Raw genomic sequence first — 24,543 nt, forward strand, 5'->3', positions numbered from 1 at the left:
GCTTATAAGGTCTATATCCTTCCTACTTTGTCCTGTGTATGTGCAGTACTTAAAGTAAAAAGTTTTAAAATATGAAAGAGATTTCACTTCATTATCCAAATCTAAACAAATTAATGTTTCATACTCATAAGGATCTATGGCATCAAAACCTTTTATAAAGAGAATTTCATGGTATTGTAAAACCAGTTAGAGCTAGATGACTATAGTGCTGTGTAGTGATAACTAAAAGGCTGAAAAGAAAGTATCTCTTTACAACCTTAATGGCTTCAATGAGTGTTTAGTTAAATTAAAAAACTGAGGTTCCTGGGGGCATATTGGTTCTGTTCAAAGTTTGCAAAGGGAAAAAAGAAAAGGGTGAAAGGAATTCAGAAAGAGAGAGGTGGGAGGGAGGGAAGGAGGAAGGAAGACAGAATTTTGCTACTTCTCATATTTGAGGTACAAGAGAAAGAATATACATATATGGAAGAGATGGAGGAGATTAAGCAAATAAACTTCATACAGGATTGAATATATAATTTGGTGGAGAGATACATCAAACTCAAGAAGAAAACAAGGAGACGATAAGGGCCGGGGGAGTGAGGCAGATTAAGGGAGAGAATAATACCAAGAAGGGAATGTTTGCAAACAAAACAAAATTCCTTAACCTGTGTCCAAAAAAGATCCTCCTCAATTTTTTTTTAAAGAACCAGAATAAGGAAGTTCCCTAAATGGACTCATAGATAATGACTGAACAAACTGTAGTATGAGAATAACAATACAATTGAACCATAAGAAATGACAACAAAGACAACATCAGAGAACCTTGAGTAGTATGAATGAATTGAAAATAAGTGAAATGAAGAGAACCAGAACAATTTTTATATGAAGAGCATTATTAGAAAGAAAAAAACCTCTGAAACACTTGAAGAAATTTAATCAATATAATATTCAGTCAACTAATCATATTCCCAGAAGACCTATTGTAAAAATGGAGACTTGAACTTGAGATTCGATTTCCCAGGAGTCCTTGCTCACTTCCCAAAATGCCTTGTAACCTCACCTGGGCCAAGAGCGAGGTGGGGCATTTAATCTGGCTGTAAAGGCTACGGGGCCTCTTTCCTACTTCCACTTCCCAGCAGAGGCGTCTCTCATGATGTAAGTGAGGTTGTCTAGGCCTCTCTGGGCCTAGACATGTGATTTCTTATTCTGTATTTTCTTTAATCCTTAACCCTTAATAAACCTCATAAAATATAATACTCCTTGCAGAGAGAAACTAATTTCTACCTGCCTCAGTTTCCCCCCTAAATTTTAATCATAACAGTTAAATTTTAACTCTTACTCTATGTATGATGAAGCATGCCAACACTTACTGACCAGGAGCTGTGGAAGTGAGAAACTGAGAATGGTTCCTAGTAGGAATTTAAATAGTCCCTTATTACAGAGCCAATAGATATAAGGAACACAGAGACATACATTTTGGACAAGTTGGCTAGGACAATTTCTTTTCCTTGATTACTGTTCACAAAGGCATTTTTTCTTTCTCTTGTTTTTTGATGAGGGTGAGGGTATCCAGAGAGTGGGAAGGCAATATTGATCATTTTCAAAAATACAAATAACACAGTAAAACCAGTGGAACTGCTCATTGGCTATGGGAGGGGAGTGGGAGGAGGGAAGAGGGAAGAACAAGAATCATGTAACCATGGAAAAATATTCTAAATCAATTAATTTAATAAAAATTTTCAAATAAAAAAATAAAAATAAAATAAAAAGCAAATAAAAGAGCACCAATAGGATTCAGAAGGAAGGCCAGGTAAGCTAATTGGCTTTGAAAGAAACCAGCAGAAGTTACATGCTTTTTTGAAAAATTCAATTTCACAGGTAAATCTTGTGTCCTGCCATACAGAAATGTTGGAGGTTTTTAGCATTTTAAGAGCAAAACTAACCACTCATCTCATAAAACAATGGCGAGATAAACAATATGCCCTTTGCAAGGGAAGTGGTGAAATTTCCTCTGACAATACTGAGAAAGACTGGAGAATATAGGTAGTTTCTTGAGCAGATAAAGGAAACTGTGCCTTGCAAGCTTCCTTCTAATTCAATGATTAAGCAATATTATTTCTTTTCAGGATTAGGAAAAAAGCCACATCTGTCTAAAACTTTTAGCATATACATAAATACTGGCAAATGGCTAGTAAAATAATATTTTATCTTATTATTTGGAAAAAATACAGTTTGCTAAATTCATTCTAGAAACATTTCTTATATTCATTTAACCTTATTTGTACTGCAACTACTTCAAAGAACTGATCATTTCAGCCCAGATAAAAGTGAAAAAATGAGAACAAGGAATCAAATGTGTTTCACAATTTCTGATAGTATTTTAAAAACTTCTTGATTTCAAACATCTAAAAAATATCTTAAAATTATGAATATGTATATATTCTAAGATATAAAGACCAATTATCATCATAAACAACTACAAATAAACCTAACTATTTTCCTAATATATAAAGGCTTTTTTTCTGCAGTGGGATTTGTTTTTCATTTGGTTTTATCCCAGTTATATGTAATCTCACCATTTTAGTCCAAGACAAAATAATAAGTCTTATTGTATGCTAAGGCACTTTTAGCAAACAATTAATTTTATAAAATGGAGTAAGCAACATTTCCAAAAAAGAAAAAGGGTCATTGAAGTATTTTTTTAATGCACAGAACAAAAGTATAGAGGAAAACATTTATTAAAAAAAACTAACATGTAGAACTTATTATATACTCCCCCAAAAATAGGATGAAGAAAAAAAATTTAAGCTGTATCAACTTCATTCAGAAATGCTAACAGGTGTAATTAATAAAGTGGAGATGATATAAATAAAAATATCAACTAAGATTTTATATAAAATTGTTCAAGTAGATGAGAATAAAAGGTTTGTAATGGAGCTTTGCTCAATAAAGTTTCTAATTATGTCAACCAATATTCTTTTGTAAATATTGCTTATAAAGTTCCTATTAGTATATAGGAAAGAGAAAAGTTTTAAAATTCTAATTACTAAAATACCTACAATTCTCCAGTTCCTCTTGATATAGTTCTTGAATGTTACTGAGGCACACACTTTGATGACATTATCTTGACACTTCTCCAGCAATGTTAAAAGCAACAATGGGTAATTCTGATTTCCTTCAACAGACTCGAGAAATTTCTCAGCTGTAAAATATAATTTCATTTTTCAGAAACATCAAATAATTTTTATTACATATCAAAATGCTTCCATTCTAAATAGATGAGAAACAGAGAAATTTAAAGATTTAAATTTGAAAGTTAAAAATTGACATATCTGGTCAAACCTCTTAAGTGACATTCTAAATATGATAGGGACATCAAAAGATCTCAAATGTTAAGAGCATTAACCCAAGCATTCTAGTTTTCCCTTGTAACTCGTGATAAATCTATTAAGGCCAGGTATCCTCATTTGTAAAATGACAGGAATGGACTATATGACACAGTATCTATTATATGAATAGTGATTTGCAGTTCTAAATGTCCTTTCATATGTATCACCTGTTTTCATTCTTAAAACAACACAAGGTAGCTATTTTAATCTCAGCATTACAGATGAAACAAAAATATGGAAAAGCAAAGTGACTTTGGGAGAAAATCACATAAACTCCAGAAGTAGAAATGGAACACAGGCCATAATTTTTAGCCTGTTTAGTTCCTTATACTTTCTCCTATTTAACATGGGCATTCCATGGTCTCTAATTTCCTTTCTAAATGTAAAATATTGCACTTATGTTCCATGAACATCATAAACCTTTTAAATCTACATTTTTTCACTCCATTTGAAGTTATCATTTTTCTTGCCAGTCTGTAAATCAGCATAGCCTTTAATTTTCCTAATTTCTAGGATTTTCTATTTTCATATTACAAGATTTGCTTTAAAAATTCTATATTCACCTTTATCTAGAATATTTATGATCTTTTAGACTTGCACTACAAATTTTGCCTTCCTTAGACCTATGGGTTTCAATCCGTTCAGCCTTTATTCATATAACTTTTTTTTTTTAAACCCTTGCCTTGTTCTTCAGGGGATAAAAACTCTATATTAATACTTTACCTGGACGTCTGATAGCAGGATCAGGATCAAGAGTTTTCTTTAAATACTCGGTTAGTGTTTGCAAATTTGCATCACTTAGTTCCATTGTGGCAGAACCTAAAATACAGAAGAGGTTTGCGAAATTAATCAAGTAACTATGCTATAATTGTATTCATTAGATCATAGATTGAGAAGAAGAAATCTGAACAGTCTAGTCCAAGGCCTTCATTTTTCAAATAAGGCTCAAAAAGGTTCAGGGACAGGTCAAAAAGGGAAAAATGGCAGAACAATGTTAAAAACTCAGTCCTCTGAAAAATTACCATAGCAGGCACCTGAGGATGTTAACATATCCCTTCTCACACATACTAATACATTATGTTTGCACCATAAATTAATTGAGAAAGTCTTCCAGGAATTGAACTTTAAGTTAAGAATGATTACTTGACTGATAAAGAATAAAAGTATATCTTGGAAAAGGTGTGGGGGGAAAAAAAGAAGAAGAAATAGAGGGAAAAAAAGACCAAAATTAAATTTTATTTAAATTCCAAAAGAGAGATAAACAGAATAGAATATTAGAATAGACTATGTTGGTTTTCTCAAAGTCCATGGAGAACAATTGGTAAGAAAATGTCATTACCAAGACTAAATAGTTATTAGCTTTTTCCTAAAAGTAATTAGAACATAAAATTAATTCATATAAATCATCTGCATTTCAATATACTATCAACAAAACAACAAAGCAAACAACATTTCTCCAATTATGTAAATATGTCTTTATTTAGGGGCAGATAGACAGCACACTGAATAGTGCCAGGCATGAAGTCAGAAGGACCTAGGTTAAAATTTGGCCTCAGATGCTTCCTAGCAGTATGACCCTGGACAAGTCACTTAAACCCAGTTTCCTCACTTTTGTCAATGCCTTTGAATGGACTTAGTAGTTAGAGCAAGGGTTGAAAAAACAACAACCTCAGAAGGAATAGATATTCTATGTAAAATTATTGTAGAATGAATAAGCTATATATATACAACTACAAAAATACTGCTTACAGATATAAAAACATTTTAAAGAAACCTTTACTTTCTGTCCTAGTATCAATTCTAAAACAGAAGTGTGGCAAGGGCTTAGGCAATGGATGTTAAGTGATTTGCTCACGGTCATATAGTCAGGAAGTATCTGAGGCCACATTTGAACCCAGGACCTTCCAGCTCTAGGCCTGATTTTCTATACACTGTAGTATCTAGCTGTCTCAAAACAAAGACATTTATATAACTGGAGAAATGTCATTTCCTAATGGGTAGTCTGAGTCTATACAATAAAAACTCCAATATTATGACATTAAGTTAATTTGTTTATTCACTGCTGTACCAATCAAATTACCAAATACAACTTTATAGAACAAGACAAAAAAAATCAAAGAAATTCATCAGAAGAAACAAAAGGTCAAGAATATCAAAGGAAATAATAAAAAAGGAGGGGAGAAAAAGAGTTTAGCAGTATCAGATCTCAAATTATACCACAAAGCAGGAATCAACAAAATAACTCGGTACTTAAAAAAAAATCTTACTATCCTTAACATCAATAACTAATTATTGGTTCCAAGGCAAGAGTGGTATGGGTGAGGCTATTGGGGTTGAGTGACTTGCTCAGGGTCACGCAGTCATTAAGTGTCCGAGATCCCATTTGAACATAGATTCTCCCAACTCCAGGCCTGGCTCTCTATCCACTGAGCCACCTAGCTGCCGCTATTTTTTCCCCTTAGGAAAATGGTTTTCAGTACAACAGATTAGGTACTTTACATGTAGAAGCAAACTTGCATAGAGTTTTAAAAACAAACCCAAAGATCCCAGCTACAAGGGTAATTATTCACTATTTTTTTTTTTAAACCCTTACCTTTCATCTTGGAGTCAATACTGTGTATTGGCTCCAAGGCAGAAGAGTGGTAAGGGCTAGGCAATGGGGGTCAAGTGACTTGCCCAGGGTCACACAGCTAGGAAGTGGCTGAGGCCAGATTTGAACCTAGAACCTCCCGTCTCTAGGCCTGGCTCTTAATCCAAATTATTCACTATTTAACAAAAACTTCTGGGTAAACTGGCAAGCAGTCAGGAGAAAAGAGGTATGGACTAACATCTCACTTCACAGAATAAGATATGTTCCAAATAAGTACACACCTTACTGTAAAGGATAATTTTAGCATTGTGACCAAACTACATTAATTATTGGTCACCATGGATATCCCAAATTAAAAAAATAGCCAAGTCAGCTGGAAATTTATGCTGATTTAACTAATATAGTGGAAAGAAATAAAGAAGTAAAGAGTGTAGGATTTCTCCCACCTGGTTTGTGCCAGGGGGAAGATTAGAGGGTATAGGAAGATAAGGTTTTGGAGAATAAAAGAGAAAGGAATCAGCCTGAACTCCAAGAGGGCTCAGCTAAGATGCCTGAACCTGAATTAGCTCAAGGGCAAACTCACCACCAAAACCCAGACACATAGCTGCCACCACGCCAAGATGTCTCTGGATTTAGGAGTTAGCAAGCTTCTTCCTGGAAAATCTTTCTCCAACAAAATTTTCAAAATCTTGGATTTTCATTAAAATACAATCCCTCCAGAAGTGGGTGTTAAAAAAAACAACAACATTCAGTTCAGCTCAGGATGCAATGCTTGAGTTATGGGGGTGATTCAATATAAAAAAAAAACGGGTGACATCATAAGCAAATTAAATGAGCAATGAAGAAATTACCTTTTAGATCTTCCTAACAAGTTTCTCTGACAATACTTTTACTTGCAAAACTGACTCAAATTTATAATAGTCATTCCTTGGATGAACAAGTTATGGAATAAATGTTTGTGATAGAATATTACTGTGCTCTAAGAAAGAATAAGCAGAATGCTCTCAGAAAAAACTTGCTCACAAACAAAAACTGCTGGGAAAATTGGAAAACAGTATGGCAAAAATTGGATTTAGATCAATACCTTATACCCTATACCAAGAGAAGGTCAAAATGATTTAGATATAAAGTCTGATATTATAAATACATCAGTGGAACATAAGAGTAATTTACCTGTCAGATCTATGGAGTATTGAAGGAAACCAAATATTGTTTCTTTCCTCTTAAGAGGTGGAAGTAATAATACAAATAAAAATTTGTACAAAAATATTTGTAGCTGCTCTTTTTGTGGTAGCAAAGACGTGGAAATTGAAGGGATATCCATCAATTGGAGAGTAGCTGAACAAACTATGGTATATGATGGTGATGGAATACTATTGTGCTATAAGAAATGACGAACAGGATGATTTCAGAAAGATCTGGACGGACCTTCATGGACTGTTGCAGAGTAAAAAAAGCAGAACCAGGAAAACATACACAGTAACAGCAATACTGTGGAATGATCTTCTGTGACAAACTTCACTATTATTCTCAATGATCCATGATAATTTTGAGGAACTTATTAAAAAGGATGCTATCCACCTCCAGAGAAAAGAACTATTGGAGTAAGAATGCAAATGAAAGCATATGATTTATCACTTGTTTATTTGGGTATATGTTTGGAAGTTTGGGTTTTATAAAATTATTCACTTACAAAAATGAATAATATGGAAATGTTTTACATAACAATATATATATATATATATCCCAGATTGAATTGCTTGTCAGCTCCGGTAAAGAGGAGGAAAGAAGAGAGGGAGACAATATGGATCATATAAATTCAGAAAACTTATGTGGAAATGTTACTAAAATAAAATAATAATATATTTTTAAATGACAATATTTTTAAAATACCTTGCTCACAAAGACAGCATTCTACTGTGCTAGACACAAGTAATTACGTATGTACAATATAGAGTAAATGTAAAAGAATCTCAAAGAGAATGACACTAATAATCAGGAGGGCCTAGAAAGGCTTTTTGCAGAAGATGAGATTTGAAGGAAAGTAGGGATAGAAAGAGATAACAGTTAATATGGCATGAAGAATGGCAAGTACAAAGGCACAAAGATGAAAGACGGGAATCCAGTTTGAAGAAGTGCAAGCTGACCAGTATAGCTGGACAGTAGAGAACATGAAGTGTGTGAATTTTAAAACTATTCCACCTTAATCAGACCATTCTTTTGAAGATCTGATTTAGCTACTTCCTGATCAATAACAATGGAGATGCTTGGAATAATAGAATCAGGTCTTGGAAAACCCACATTCTCCACCCTATTCAATTTAACAAGATTTTGAAAGATCTGAATCAAACTCAAGATTTAATTATCTGAGGAGATGGCCTTCAACAGACCAGATGCAGAAAGCTGATGTAAAAATGTCCATATAAGTCACATCAGTTTCTGCCTCTTTCTCTTTTCCTGGAGAGATGACTCTGGCTGGTAGCATGCTAAGCGTTCAGACATCTTGGAGTGTTGGGTGGTGAGTTTGCCCTTGTAAAAATGGAGACTTGAATCTAGGACTTCAATCCCCAGAAGTCCTTGCTCCACACCCCCAGAATGCTTTGTAATATCACTGAATTCTCACCTGGGCAGAGATGGGGTATTTAACTTGATTGGAAAGGCTTCTGGGCTCTCTCTTCCCTTCCTGTCTCCGCTGGCAAGCAGATGCGTCTCATGATGTGAGTGAAATTGAATTGGGCCTCTCGGCCCACCTGGCACGTGCCTTTCTTACTTGTATTTTTCTTAAATTCTCAACCTTTAATAAACCTCTAAAAATACCATACTCCTTGCAGAGAGAAACTAATTTCTACCTGCCTCAGTTTCCCTAAGTTTTAACTGTTACACCCTGGAGCTGATTTCAGATTCGGGAATCTTAGTTAGGCCTCTTTTGGAGGTCAAGCTGATTCATTCCTCCTTCACACTCAAACCCTTACTTTCTAGATCTCCTGTCTCCCTGCCCGGTATTAGCCCCTTCTTTCCTCCTTCTTCTAAAAACCTTCTCTACTATATCAATTAAATCACCATAAAATTTGGCAGCTGACTTGGGTATTTTATTATTTGGGATTAACCCTTTACAAGTGGAATCATACACATAATAAACTCAGTATCATAAAGGACAACAACTATAAACAGTATTTATCTAAAACCATCAGCAAACATCATTTGCTATGGGGATAAACTAGATGCATTCCCAATAAGATCAGGAGTGAAACAAGGATGCCCATTATGACCCCTATTATTTAACATTGTACTAGAAACACTAGCAGTAGCAATTAGAGAAGAAAAAGAAATTGAAGATATTAAAATTGGCAATGAGGAGACCAAGCTATCACACCTTGAGGATGATATGATGGTCTACTTAAAGAATCCTAGAGAATCAACTAAAAAGCTAGTGGAAATAATCAACAAATTTAACAAAGTTGCAGGATACAAAATAAACCCACATAAGTCATCAGCATTTCTATATATATCCAACACATCTCAGCAGCAAGGATTAGAAAGAGAAATTCCATTTAAAATCATCCTAGACAATATAAAATACTTAGGAATGTATCTGCCGAGACAAACATAGGAACTATATGAACACAACTACAAAACACTTTCCACACAATTAAAACTAGATCTAAACAACTGGAAAAACATTAACTGTCATGGGTAGGACAAGCTAACATAATAAAAATGGCCATCCTACCCAAACTAATTTACTTATTTAGTGCCAAACCCATCGAACTACCAAAAAACTTTTTTTACTGAAATTGGAAAAAAACCATAACAAAGTTCATTTGGAACAACCAAAGATCAAGGATATCCAGGGAAATAATGGAAAAAAATGTGAAGGAAGGTGGCCTTGCAGTCCCAGATCTCAAACTATACTATAAAGCAGTGGTCATCAAAACAATTTGGTACTGGCTAAGAGACAGAAAGGAGGATCAGTGGAATAGGCTCGGGGTAAGTGACCTCAGCAAGACAGTCTATGATAAACCCAAATATTCTTAGCTTTTGGGAAAAAAATCCAAAGATACCAGAGCTTTGGGGACAAAAGACCACTATTTGATAAAAACTGCTAGGAAAATTGGAAGACAGTGTGGGAGAGATTAGGATTGGATCAACATCTCACACCCTACACCAAGATAAACTCAGAATGGGTGAATGACTTGAATATAAAGAAGGAAACTATAAGTAAATTATGTGAACACAGAATAGTATACACGTCATATCTTTGGGAAAGGAAAGATTTTAAAACCAAGCAAGAGTTAGAAAAAAATCACAAAATGTAAAATAAATAATTTTGATTACATCAAATTAAAATGGTTTTGTACAAACAAAACCAATGCAACCAAAATTAGAAGGGAAGTAACAAATTGGGAAACAATCTTCATAACAAAAACCTCTGACAAAGGTCTAATTAATCAAATTTATAAAGAGCTAAATCGATTGTACAAAAAATCAAGCCATTCTCCAATTGATAAATGGGCAAGGGACATGAATAGGCAATTTTCAGTTGAAGAAACAAAACTATTAATAAGCACATGAAAAAGTGTTCTAAATCTCTTATAATCAGAGAAATGCAAATCAAAACAACTCTGAGGTATCACCTCACACCTAGCACATTGGCTAACTTGACAGCAATGGAAAGTAATGAATGCTGGAGGGAATGTGGCAAAGTTGGGACATTAATGCACTGCTGGTGGAGTTGTGAATTGATCCAACCATTCTGGAGGGCAATTATGCCCAAAGGACACTAAAAGACGTCTGCCCTTTGATCCAGCAATAGCACTGCTGGGTTTGTACCCCAAAGAGATAATAAGGAAAAATACATGTACAAGAATATTCATAGCTGCACTCTTTGTGGTGGCAAAAAATTGGAAAATAGGGGGATGCCCTTCAATTGGGGAATGGCTGAACAAATTGTGGTATCTGTTGGTAATGGAATACCATTGTGCTAAAAGGAATAATAAAGTGGAGGAATTCCATGGGAACTGGAATTATGTTCTCCAGTTCTCCAACTCCAGGAATTGATGCAGAGTGAAAGGAGCAGAACCAGGAGAACATTATATATAGAGACTGACACACTGGTACAATTGCATGTAATGGACTTCTCCATTAGTGGCAATGCAATGTCCCTGAAGAATCTGGAGGGATCTATGAGAAAGAACCCTATGCACACTCAGAGGAAAAACTATGGGAGTAGAAACATAGAAGAAAAACAACTGCTTGACTACATGGGTTGAGGGGGATATGATTGGGGATATAGACTCTAAATGAACATCCTAGTTCCTACATGAGATTTTTTCCTGATTCTCCCTAGTCCCAGATGTTCAGTGTCTCTTCATCCAAAAAAAAAAAATTCCTGTTAGTTCTGATATAACATGTGTTTTGAAAATGTACATTTGGGGAATTACTTGAACATTAATCAAATCTCACATTTGCTTATCCACAAGACTGTATGTGAGAAGTATTTTTTAAAATATTTATTGTGTAACTTGTGGTACAGTAAGAACAGGGAGCAAAAGGCTGGTCTGAACTCATATTCACTCATTTCACCCCCACCTCCTGTTATAACCCCCTAAGGTCTCTATCCTCTGTTCATATCCTTTAATTTGAGGTCACTGTTTTGAGAGCTGTGCCCCTAACCTCACGGTTCCTATAAATTCTGTGTATTTTATTGTGATATTTTTATGAATGTATCTGTTAAATTATAGCTGAAATGCCTATACTTATTTTTTATTTTGTATATACATACATGTACTTATATGTTGTCTCCTCTATGGAATATAAACTTGTAAGAGAAGTGGATAGAGGTAGGCCTGGAGATGGGAGGTCCTGGTGTTCAAATCCAACCTCAAACACTTCCTAGCTATGTGACCCTGGGCAAGTTACTTAACTCCAACTGCCTGGCCCTGATCATTCTTCTGCCTTGGAACTGATAGTATTGATTCTAAGACAGATGATATGTATTTGAAAAAAAAAACAGAAAAAAACCTAGAAAGGACCAAAAAAGGAGTTAATACCTTCATTGGATACAATAAGAAATATTAAAACAAAGTAAAGATAGGAAAAAAGTAAAAGAAAATTTAAGATCACCTCATAGCAAAAATGACAACTTGAAAACAGATTGAGGAGAAAAAAAATTAATTACTGAACTACCTGAAAGTCAATACATACAAAAAACAGCAGACATTATATTTCAAGAAATCATGAAGGAAAATTGTTCAGAGCTCTTAAAATCAAAAGGCAACATGCAAAGAAAAAAACCCACTGATCATATCCTGAAAGAAACAAACACACAGAAAAAAAGGCCCCGGGATATTACAGACAAATTCTAAAGCTTCCAAGTCAAAGAAAAATAATGCAAGCACAGTCAGAAAGATTTCAAGTACCAATGATTCATGAATCACACAATTTAGCAGCTACTACTATAAAGGAATGGAAACCCTAGAATACAATTTTCGAGAAGGCAAAGGATACAGACCTAGAACTTAACTTGCCTAGCAAAATTAAGAATATAATCCTAGAGGGAATGAAACAAATCTTCCAAATATTCCTGATAAAGAACTGAGCTAAACTCTGAAGTTCAAACAAGGGAGTCAAGAGAAACAGAAATGAAGTAAACGAACAATCTTAAGGGCCAGGGAGCATCTAGTTGGCTCAGTGGACTGAGAAAGGCCTAGAGATAGAAGGTCTTGAGTTCAAAACTAGCCTCAGATACCGCCTAGCTGTATGACTCAGGACAAGCCACTTAATCCCCACTGCCTAGCCCTTACCGCTCTTCTGTGGATCCACTAGACTGAATCTGAGACAACTTAAAGAGTTTTGTTTTTTTTTAATTTTAAGGGTCTCAATAAGAATAAAGTATTATCATTAAAGGTTACAGAAGGACTCTAACTAGACAGAAGGCCTAGGAGTAGTTGATGATTATCTTAAAAAGAACAGAAAAGGGAGGGAGAGGCAAATACACAGGTGGTAGAGTTGGAGGAGAGGATAGTAGTGGTGGTGGGTACAGCAGCAGCAGTAGTAGCAGTAGCAATAGCAACAAAAGTAGTAAGAGTAGCAGTGGTGGTACTATGGATGTAGGGAGTGATCAGGAAGGAATAGCACCTATGGCATGAGGGCTTGCTAAACTTCTTCCATCTCCCTTTTATCAAATTCTCACATGTGGCTCCATGAAGCTGTAGCACACACAGCAGTCACATCCTGGTAAAACCATCTCAGCAGACAGGTTAAACAAGGTTGAAGGTGAATGAGAGGGCTCAAACCCTTTGGTGAATCAGAATATCTACCCCAAACATGTGAAGAATTCCCCAGGCAGAATGGATGAATAAGAGCAATTTGTTTCAACAGTCATGAAGGTAGATGAAGCAGGTGTTGTGGAGCATTTAGAACTTGGTTAGACATGGAAGAGGTTACGGTCATCTACTGCATCCAGGGCCATCACCAGTTGTCCTAATTTTTGTCATGCTGCTGGATTTGAATGTCTCTTGAAGGGAGGCTGATGATTTTGTACAACTCTGCCTCACTTAAATTTAATATTTATGAGCAAGTAAAGACATCACTCTTGTCATGTAATTGGTCCTTTTTTTAAATGATGGGTAAAGAAGTAGAGGGGTTAGAGGATGGTGGTGGTGGTAGTGGTAGTAGTAATGATAGTCAATTGTTATGTAGTATTTAGTATGTACCTGACATTGTACTAAGCACTTTAAAAATATCTCATTTTTAACCTCACAAGAATCCTGAAAGGTGCTATAATCAGTGTGCACAAAAAGTTTATATAAACAAGGAGAGGTGAGGGAAATGGCTGATATTTGAACCTCACTATCATCTGAACTGGTTAAAGGAGGGAAAGAATAAATAAACACACATACAGTTAGAGAATTACATTTCACTCAACAGAGAAACAAGAGGGAAAGAGAATGGAATTGAGAGGGCTTAATCTAGCTCTGAAGAAAATCAATGCTAAGAATGAACAAAACTATGTATAGCTCTTTTTTGGTGGCAAACAATTGGAAACTGAGGGGGTGTAAAAGGGAATTCTTTGTTCTCTTTACCCATTCTGAATTTACACTTATAAATGGAAATCCTTTATTCCCTTTGTCTATTTTGAGTCAACACTTTGGTTAACAATAACTTAAGTACCCCTAAGTAGTACCTCATCAGATTGTGTAGACAGGATTAACTCTCCTTTGTCTATTTTTGAATTGAATCAACAAAAGTTTGAACACCCTACTTAGCACTAAGTTGAGGAGCTCTCCACCTTTCACCTCAAACAGCAAGGAATCTGAACCCTTTTGATGACTATTCACCTCTCCAGAGATTGAGAAGTGGTTCCCACAAACACTGCCCCTTGGGTAGTGCTGGGCAATTTGGAAGCTATGACTGGTCCTTGTGAAAAGGGGAATGAACAAGAGGCCACTATAAAATGCCCTGAGTTTCTGGGGCTTGGGAGGTTGACTCCAAGAAGGAAGTCAGCTTCAAGAAGGTCAGCTCACGGAAGGAAGTTGGCCTCAAGAATCACCTTCAGCTCAAGTCATCATCTTACCCTGCCTCTAGGAGGAAACTTGGGTGAGTGGATAGCTGGCTTTCCTTTCCTGACTTCTGGAGAAAGTTTAATTCCAGCAAAAGGTCAACAAGTCCTGGCTGAGTCTAGCAGCGGAGTAATATTTATTTATTTGTTTGTTATTAGGAGTAGTATTTAATAATAATAAAAAAAACACCCTTACCTTCCATCTTACAATCAATACATCATATTGGTTCTAAGGCAGAAAAGTAATATGGGCTAACAATGGAAGTCAAGTGACTTGCCAAGGGTCACACAGCTAGGAAGTGTCTGGGGCCAGATTTGAACCCAGGACCTCCCATCTCTGGGCCTGGCTCTCAATCCACTGAGCCACCCAGCTGCTTCCCCCAACCAGAGCAAGATTTAGATAAATAGGCTAAATGTCTTCTGTACATCTTTGTATTTCTCTACTTTCACTCTTTCCATCTCTTTTGTAAATAAAAGCTATTAAAAGTCATTTGAACTTTGAGCAATAACTTTAAATTGGCAACTATCATTATTTATAATTTTCATATATTTTAGTCAAATCATTAAAATTTAATTCCTACAGGGTGTACTAATCAACTAGGGAATGACTGAACAAGTTATGGCATATAAATAAGATGGGATACTATTGTGCTAAAAGAAATGACCAGAGGACTTCTGGGTAAACATGGCTGCAATCTAGACGCAACTCGCTTCCCCTCCCTGGCACCGAACAAAATAGAATACCTCAAAAGAGCATAAAAATCACCTTTGGAAGAACGGAGGGACTCTCCAGTACCCCACAGAAACGAAGGTGCATGGGGTTTGAATATTTCCACACTATAAGGAGGAGGAAAGCTCGCACAAAAACGTGAACTGAGCCGCGCCCCCCACCCCCCCCACCAAATCAGAGTAAGCTATGAGAGTGCTCACTGGGACAACGAGTGGAGCATCTCTGTCTGGGGTGGGGCACACCAGGGTCCTTGGGATCTAAAGACTGCAAGGAAACGACCTCTCAGGGAAGTTTCACGGGGGAGAATCCTGCGCTGAGCACAGGGGGCTGCGGAACTGAACTCCGGGGCGGTTGCGCTGGGCACCTGGGCGGAGCTGAACGCCTGGGCGGGCTGCGCTGATCGCCTGGGCGGTTGGACTGAATACAGGGGCCCTCATCTCTAAGACACCACGGAGGCTGGGAAGAACTAGTCTGAGGCCATCTAAATTCACAGAAAACCTGCCCATATCACCCAGACCCCAGACCAAAAAAAGAAAGTGGAATAAAACCACCAAAGGGATGGCTCACATGTTCCAAAATCAAGCCTCCAAGAAGAAAGGGAGGGGGGGGGAAAGTGACTATTGAAAACTTTTATGGAGGGAGTACCCAAGGAAAAGAAGAGAATGAGGATGAAATCCAAACAAAATCAGAACATGCCTCCCAAAATGGAAACTATCCACAAGCTCTGGAAGATCTCAAACTAGAGCTTACCCAAAAGATGGAAACCTTTTGGAAAAAGAAATAGGAGAAAGAGATCAGCAGTCTGATAGATAAGACTTCACAATTGGAGAAGGAGCTGGAAGCATCTAATAGAAAGGCAGACAAAACTGAAAAGCAAAACCAGTTCCTAACGACCAGAATTAAGCAAATGGAAGACAGCGAGATTACAAAACAGCAAGAATCAATAAAGCAAAGCCAAAAAATTAATGAATTAGAAGAAAACATGAAATATCTCACTGAAAAGGTCACAGACTTGGAAAACAGAGGAAGAAGAGACAACCTCAGAATTATTGGTCTCCCCAAAAAACCAGAGATAAACAAAAACCTCGATGCTATTCAACAGGAGATTATAGAAGAAAATTGCCCACATGTTCTGGAGCAAGGGGGCAAAATAGAACTAGAAAGGGTTCATAGAACACCCTCTATACTAAATCCCCAAAAGACAACCCCCAGGAATGTAATCGCCAAATTCAAGAGCTTCCAAGAAAAGGAGAAAATCCTACAAGAAGCCAAGAAGAGGAGCTTCAGATATAGGGGGGCTCCCATAAGGATCACACAGGACTTAGCGGCTAACACACTAAGAGACCGCAAAGCATGGAACACGATATTTGGAAAGGCAAGAGAGCTGTGTCTCCAACCAAGAATCAACTACCCAGCAAAACTGACTATATACTTCCAGGGGAAAGTATGGGCATTCAACAAAATAGAAGATTTCCAAGCATTTTCTAAGAAAAGACCAGAACTTAGTGGAAAATTTGATATCCAATCACAGAAAGCAAGAGAAACATGAAAAGGTAAATATGAAAGAAAGGGAAAAGGAGATAAATCTTATCTTTTTCTTTAAATCAAACTCTCTTCTATAAGGACTACATTTATATCAAATTATATATATTAATATGTGGGGAAAATGTATTGTGTAACTCTCAAAAAATTGTATGCATCATAAGAATAGTTAGAAGAATCATGCATAGGGAAAGATTGGTGCATCAAGAAGATTTGGTGAAGGGGGGGCAAAGAAAAAAAAAGGGAGGGGGGAAATCGTCAATAATACTAACATTTACTTCAAGAAATGGGGGGGGGGGACTAAATAGAATAATCTTTCCCATACAAAGATACACATGGGAAGAACTCTCATATGAGAAGGAGAGGAAGAGAGCGTGAAATAGAATTACTTAAACCTTACTCTCAGTGAAATCAAATCTGAGAGGGAAGAACATCTAGATCCAGTGGGATCCTGAATTCTATCTTATCCAACAGGGTAAGAAAGAAAGGAAAATCAAGGAGGGGAGAGGGGGGAGGGAGTATAAAAAGGGAGGGAAAGAGAGGGGGGAGGGGAAGGGAGCATAAAAATGGAGGGGCTAGAAAGAGAAGCATATCAAGGGAGGGGACTAGGGGGACGGACCTAAAGTAAATCACTGGTTCAAAAGGATATAGCTAAAGAAGAAAGGTCAGAACTAGGGGAAGATATCAAAATGCCAGGGAATCCACAAGTGACAATCATAACTTTGAACGTGAATGGCATGAACTCATAAACGTAGACAAATAGCAGATTGAATTAGAACCCAAAACCCTACCATTTGTTGTCTTCAAGAAACACATATGAGGTGCGTTGATACTCACAAGGTTAGAATTAAAGGATGGAGTAAGACCTGTTGGGCCTCAACTGATAGAAAGAAGGCAGGAGTTGCAATCATGATATCTGACAAAGCCAAAGCAAAAATAGACCTGATCAAAAGGGATAGGGAAGGTAAATATATTCTGTTAAAAGGGAGTATAGACAATGAGGAAATATCACTAATCAACATGTATGCACCAAATGATATAGCATCCAAATTTTTAATGGAGAAACTAGGAGAATTGAAGGAGGAAATAGACAGTAAAACCATATTAATGGGAGACTTGAACCAACCACTATCAAATTTAGATAAATCAAACCAAAAAATAAATAAGAGGTAAAAGAGGTGAATGAAATCTTAGAAAAATTAGAGTTAATAGACATATGGAGAAAAATAAATAGGGACAAAAAGGAATACACCTTCTCAGCACCACATGGCACATTCAAAAAAATAGATCATACACTAGGTCACAGAAACATGGCATTCAAATGCAGAAAAGCAGAAATAATAAATGCAACATTTTCAGATCATAAGGCAATAAAAATATTGATCGGAAAGGGTACGTGGAGAGCCAAATCAAAAATTAATTGGACATTAAATAATGATACTCCAAAATCAGTTAGAGAAGAAATTTTAGAAACAATTAATAATTTCATTGAGGAAAATGACAATGGTGAGACATCCTTTCAAACCTTATGGGATGCAGCCAAAGCAGTACTTAGAGGAAAATTCATATCCATGAGTGCATATATTAACAAATTAGGGAGGGCAGAGATCAATGAATTGGAAATGCAAATCAAAAAACTTGAGAATGAACAAATTAAAACCCCCCAGAAGAAAACCAAACTAGAGATCCTAAAAATTAAGGGAGAAATTAATAAAATCGAAAGTGATAAAACTATTAAGCTAATAAACAAGACTAGAAGCTGGTACTTTGAAAAAACAGACAAAATAGACAAAGTACTGGTCAATCTAATTAAAGAAAGGCAAATTAACAGCATCAAGGATGAAAAGGGGGACCTCACCTCCAATGAAGAGGAAATTAAGGCAATCATTAAAAACTACTTTGCCCAACTATATGGCAATAAATATACCAACCTAGGTAATATGGATGAATATCTACAAAAATATAAATTGCCTAGACTAACAGAAGAAGAAATAGATTTCTTAAACAATCCCATATCAGAAACAGAAATCCAATAGGCCATCAAAGAACTTCCTAATAAAAAATTCCCAGGGCCTGATGGATTCACCAATGAATTCTATCAAACATTCAAAGAACAACCAACCCCAATACTATACAAACTATTTGACATAATAAGCAAAGAGGGAGTTCTACCAAATTCCTTTTATGACACAAACATGGTACTAATTCCAAAGCCAGGCAGGCCAAAAACAGAGAAAGAAAATTATAGAAATGACAAAGGGGATGGTTTTGAGAAAGTTGAGATTTATATGAACCAATAGTGGAATAAAACCAGATGATTTATACCAAGACATCAATATAAAATCAAATAATGTTTTAAAACTTAGGAACTCTGATTAGCATAAGGACCAAAAACAATTCCAGAAGAAAAATGATGAAATAGGTTGTTTATCTCTTTATAGAGGTATTAAGACTCAAGAGTGCAGAATGAGAAATGCTGTGACTTTGGTTGGGGGAGTTTTGGGGGTTTGGGGGCTGTTTTTGGCATAGTCAACATGGATATTTTTTAAACTTAACTACAAGTTCTCAAATGAGATCAGGTAAGTTGAGAAGTTGGACTGAAAAAATATTTAATTTGGAGAGAAAAATTTTAATGGAATAAATCTGTCTTGAAAAGGAAGGATCCACAGTGATGAAATCATGAATCTATGAAGCAATCAAACACCAAGATAAGGGATCTTGTCCTGTAGTTATGATTATATTAATACTACCTTACATTTGTACAGCATTTTTTCTTTATTATTTTCAACTCTATTATCCTCAATTTATTATCAACAACTCTAAAATGGTAGGCATAATGCCATAAAGTCTAAAGAGCTGAAATGAATCTCAGAAATCATCAATTCCAAAGAGAGAGTCATGAAGTACAGAGAAAGGACATGCCTAACATCACAAAGCCAATTAACTAGAAAAGATATGACTAGAACCCAATTCTTCTGATTTCTAATCTAATACCTAATCACCAATATCTATCCCATTTACTTATCTATATTTTTATTTTATTTTTCTGGCATCAAAGAATTTACTAATGTTTGATTAAAAGCTAGTGGCAACAAAAATTCTGCAGAAAAATTTTTTTGTAGAATTTATTGTGGTAACAATCAAAAACAGCTAGGACCTGGATTCATGGAGGTTGTTTCCCTTGCCAAAGTGGTTCTAGGCCCAAAAAAATCTGAGAATCACTCTTCTGAGTAAAGCAAAAGACTTACTTCTACTGAATATTTAAGTCAAGCCACTAATTAACAAATATTCCTAAAATGCTGGAGAATACCAAGGCAAAATTAAAGTCTTTGTTCTAGAGGGGCTTTCTGTGTGTATATTTGTGTATATATATATACACACACATACACACAAGTATAAAAAAATAAATATCAAGTAAGTGGGGAGGCACAGGGAATTAGTAATTGGGGGTATCAGGAAAGTTTCTATGTAGAATGTGGTACTTGAGGAAAGTCTTGAAGGAAATCAAACATTGTTTCTTTCCATTTATGAGGTGGAAGTAAGAACACATTCCAGGCATGAAGATAATTAACACAATGGTATATAGATGGGAAATAGAATGGCAGGTGTGAAGAACACAAAGGAATCTGATTTAGTGGGAATAAAGAATGAGGGAAAGAAAAAATATATATTAAAGCCAGAAAGGTAGGTTCAGGTTTGTTTGTGAAGGGCTTTAAATGCCAAAAGTTTTTATATCTGATCCTAAAAGCAATAGGGAGTCATTAAGTGGGGAAGTGACATGGCAGTTCTGTGCCTTGAGAATTTCCCTTCAGTGATGATGTAGAAGATGAACAGGAAAAGAGAGAGACTTAAGGCAAAAAAACAATTATGGGGCTATCATCATGTCTAGGAAAGAGGTGATAAAAGTTATCAACATGAAAATATAGAAATCCCCAGTTTATTTAGTTTGAGGGTAGAAACCCCAGGTTTTGACCTTGTCACAAGAGTGGTTTTCCCCTGAGGGAAGGTCCCACTTCACCAGACAATTGATATCCACTTCAGCTTTGCAGTAGGTAGCACCTCAGTCTCGCAAGCTGAAGGTCTGGAAGGAGGGTGTGATATACTGGGAGAAGCTTCTGGAGACAAAAGAGCTACTTGACTTCAGATGGGATTTACCTCCCCACCTGAAGTGGATGTCTATTGTCTGGTGAAGTGGGACCTTCCCTCAGGGAAAACCTCTCTTGTGACAAGGTCAAAACCTGGGGTTTCTACCCTCAAACTAAATAAACTGGGGATTTCTATATTTCCATGTTGACAAGGTCAAAATTATTTTTAGTAGTATTGATAGTGAATGCATGGTGATAAAAGTGTCAACATGGAATCTAAGAATCCCAAACTTGTGGCCTAGTGGGATCTGATGAACCCCAAATTTCAGGACTAGCTTATAGGTTAGAGACCCCAAAGTTTGTATTTGTTCCTTGTTCCCTTAAGAATCTACCCTGAAGGGAATCCCAGGCTAGCAGTTTCAGATTGAGTGGGGGACTCTCAGGGGAATGACAATCCTAGTTGGGTGGAACTAAGCATATGCTAAAGACTCTCTTTGTCTTAGGTAGTCTCCCCTATAGTATCAGACCCTTTCTCAAGAAGATCCACACCTGGGCAGGAACCCCTATCCTTTAGTATCCATTTTAAGTAGCCCCATCTCTTATATCCTAGCCTCTAGCTATGATTCCTTTCCCAAGCTTGATTATATCCTGTCAATATAGTTTGAACACTCCCATTTTCTTTGTATCTATAGCGATATCAATCATCTTACCCTGCCCCGGGATTCCCCAAATGGTATATAGGTTCCCCAAATTCTTTTGTTCCCTGGAGTCCATCTAGCTTGGTGGCACTCCCAGGGGTCAGTGACCAGAGCGGCCAGAGTTCAATCCCAGGACTCTGTGCAGTCGTGTGTGGCATGTAGCTTTGTTGTTGAGGCCTACTAGCGCTGTGTTTTTTCATGTTAACAAAAGAATAGAAACAAGAAATTTGGTGGCATAAATAAATTTGGTAAAATAACTTGGCTATGTGAGGTAAAGAAAAATGAGAAGTACAGATTAATAGCAAGGCTGTGACTCTAGTCTGAAAGAACAGTGATGGCTCCACATCATTGCCAACAGGGTGCTGTGCTTCAGGTTGGTACTTTCACAGCTTTTAACCATTTCATTTCATGGGCCATTCACCTTCAAATCATTATTAAAGGAAGTGCCCAAGATTGTGGGAGTAACAAAGAAAGGCTATAGGGATGAGAAGCTAACCACACAGAAGAAGGAAGGGAAGAAAGGAGGGAGGAGCTGATGGTTCTTGGAAGTGAAACTTCCTGGACTTATGTTTAAATTTGGGAAAGGGGTTAGAGAATTATCTCCAATTATTCTCTCATCTAGTTATACCTCCACATTTCTCTACTTCTATCCTTTTATCACCATGCCCTCACTCATTCATTATCAATACTACTAAAAATAATTTTGACCTTAATCACCTCTTTCCTAGACATGATGATAACCACATAATTGTTTTTTTGCCTAAGGTCTCTCTTTTCCTGTTCATCTTCTACAAAGCCATCTAGTCTTAAAAGGATCATTATAATAGAAGTCAGGGTTAGATCTTGGTGTGCCAGGAAGCTGGCTCTTCTATCTGCTCTTAGGTTTAATAGATGTTGATATTATACATCTTTGGTTCCAGTTTTATCATATCTGTCTCTGAATTCAGAAGAACATAGGAAGACATATAAACTGATGCAGAGTAAGCAGAACCAGGAAAACAATAAACAAGAAAACAAATTAAAAGAATAAGAGAAACAAAACCAAATACCCCACATATTATATTGATCAAATTTCTCCATAAAACGTGGTGAGAAAATGTATGTCTTTAAAGTGCTGAAGGAATATGGGTATATAATACTAACTATATTATTAGACTTGGCTGACTGAATGTTTTTTTTTCCTTCTCTCTTTGTTACAAGTTGATAGCTCACTGGATAGAGAAAGATATACATGAAAAAGTATGTAATGTAAAAAAAAAATCAGAAAAAATATTTTAAAGAAAAATAACTCAAAAAATTCTCCGGGATAGTTATAAAACAATAAAATGGGCTTTAGTTTCTATTTTTAAAATCATTGGTATTTGTTTACAAATATAATATGTATGGATGGCACCAAAAATTAGAAATCCTGAACTAATCTTAAATTTAAAGGCTAGAACTATTAAAGCAATCATTAGGAGCTATTTTGACCAGTCATCTGACAATTTAGCTGAAATGGATGAATATTTACAAAAATATAAAATGCTCAGATAAACAAAAGAGGGAATAGAATAAATAATCCTATCTTGAAAAAACCAATTGAATAAGACATTAATGGACTCCCTAAGGAAAAATCCCCAGGGCCAGACAGATTCACCAATGAATTCTATCAAACATTTAAAAAACAATTAATCCCAATACTATATAAACTATTTGTTAAAATAAGCAAAGAAGTCCTACCAAATTCTTTTTGTGACACAAATATGGTGCAGATACCAAAGCTAGAAAGGTTAAAAACAGAGAAAGAAAATTACAAATCAATTTCATTAAAGAATATTAATGCAAAAATCTTAAATAAAAGAAACTACAGCATTGTATCACAAGGATTATTCATCCTATGCCAAGAAAAGGTCAAAATGGGCATATCATTTAGATGTAAAGGGTGATATAAGTAAATTAGGGGAACATAGACTAGTTTACCTGTTAGATCTATGGAATAGTGAAGGAAACCAAACATTGTTTCTTTCCACTTTAAGAGGTGAAAGAAAGAATACCTATTTGTACAAAAATATTTATAGCTGCTTTTTGTGGTAGCAAAGAATTGGAAATTAAAGGGATGTCCATCAATAGAGAATGGCTGAATAAATTATGGTATATGAAGATGATAGAATACTATTATGCAATTAAGGAATGATGAACAGGATGATTTCAGAAAGAACTGGAAAGCTACTCATGGACTGATGCAGAATGAAATACACAGAAACAGGAAAACAATGTGCACAGTAAAACAAAATTGTAGAATGATCAATTGTGACAGACTGGGCTATTATCAGCAATACAATGATCCAGGATGATTCTGAAGGAGTTATGACAAAAATGCAATATACCTACAGAGAAAGAACTGTTGGAGTCAGAATGCAGATGAAAGCATATGATTTCTCAATCATTTATTTTGGTTTGTGTTTTGGGCTTTGGTTTTATAAAATTACTAACAAAAATGAACAATATGGAAATGTTTTGCATTATAATACATATATAACCCAGATCAAATCACCTGATAGCACTGAGATGGGAGGGAGATAAGTTCAATCACATAACTTAGGAAAACTTGTGTGGAAATTTATTACATATAATTGGTAAAAACAAAAAACAAACATTTTAAAAAGTCCTAAAAAGTTCAGAGAAAGAGGGAAAAGTCCAATTGTCAAAAAATATTTATAACAGTGTTTTGTAGTGGTAAACAATTAGAAACTAAAGGAGTGAGCATCAATGGGGTAAATCACAGTAAATGAATGTAATAGAATATTAATGCTCCAGAAGAAATGATAAAAGGGACAATTTCATAGAAACTTAAGAAGACTTGTATAAACAGATATAGAGTGAAGTGAGCAGAACCAGGGGTACAATTTATAAAGTAGTAACAAAAGCATTGTAGAGTAAAACTAAGAAAGAATTAAGAACTCTTATCAAAGCAATGATTAACCTCAACTG

General features: G+C 35.9%; 1 protein-coding gene across 1 annotated transcript in view; it reads right to left on the minus strand.

Annotated features, from left to right (window-relative positions):
- The window catches only part of CSE1L (chromosome segregation 1 like), a 73,791-nt gene that overhangs the window by 39,962 nt on the left and 9,286 nt on the right, over positions 1-24,543 (minus strand). The window contains exons 2-3 of the mRNA XM_001369439.5: positions 4,092-4,187; positions 3,039-3,181 (exon numbers count right to left, since the gene is read on the minus strand). Coding sequence (XP_001369476.1) covers positions 3,039-3,181; positions 4,092-4,176 — 228 coding nt within the window. The 5' untranslated portion in view covers positions 4,177-4,187. The remainder of the gene's footprint in view (positions 1-3,038; positions 3,182-4,091; positions 4,188-24,543) is intronic.

This window comes from Monodelphis domestica, chromosome 1 (genome assembly GCF_027887165.1).
Source record: "Monodelphis domestica isolate mMonDom1 chromosome 1, mMonDom1.pri, whole genome shotgun sequence".
Classification (NCBI taxonomy): domain Eukaryota; kingdom Metazoa; phylum Chordata; class Mammalia; order Didelphimorphia; family Didelphidae; genus Monodelphis; species Monodelphis domestica.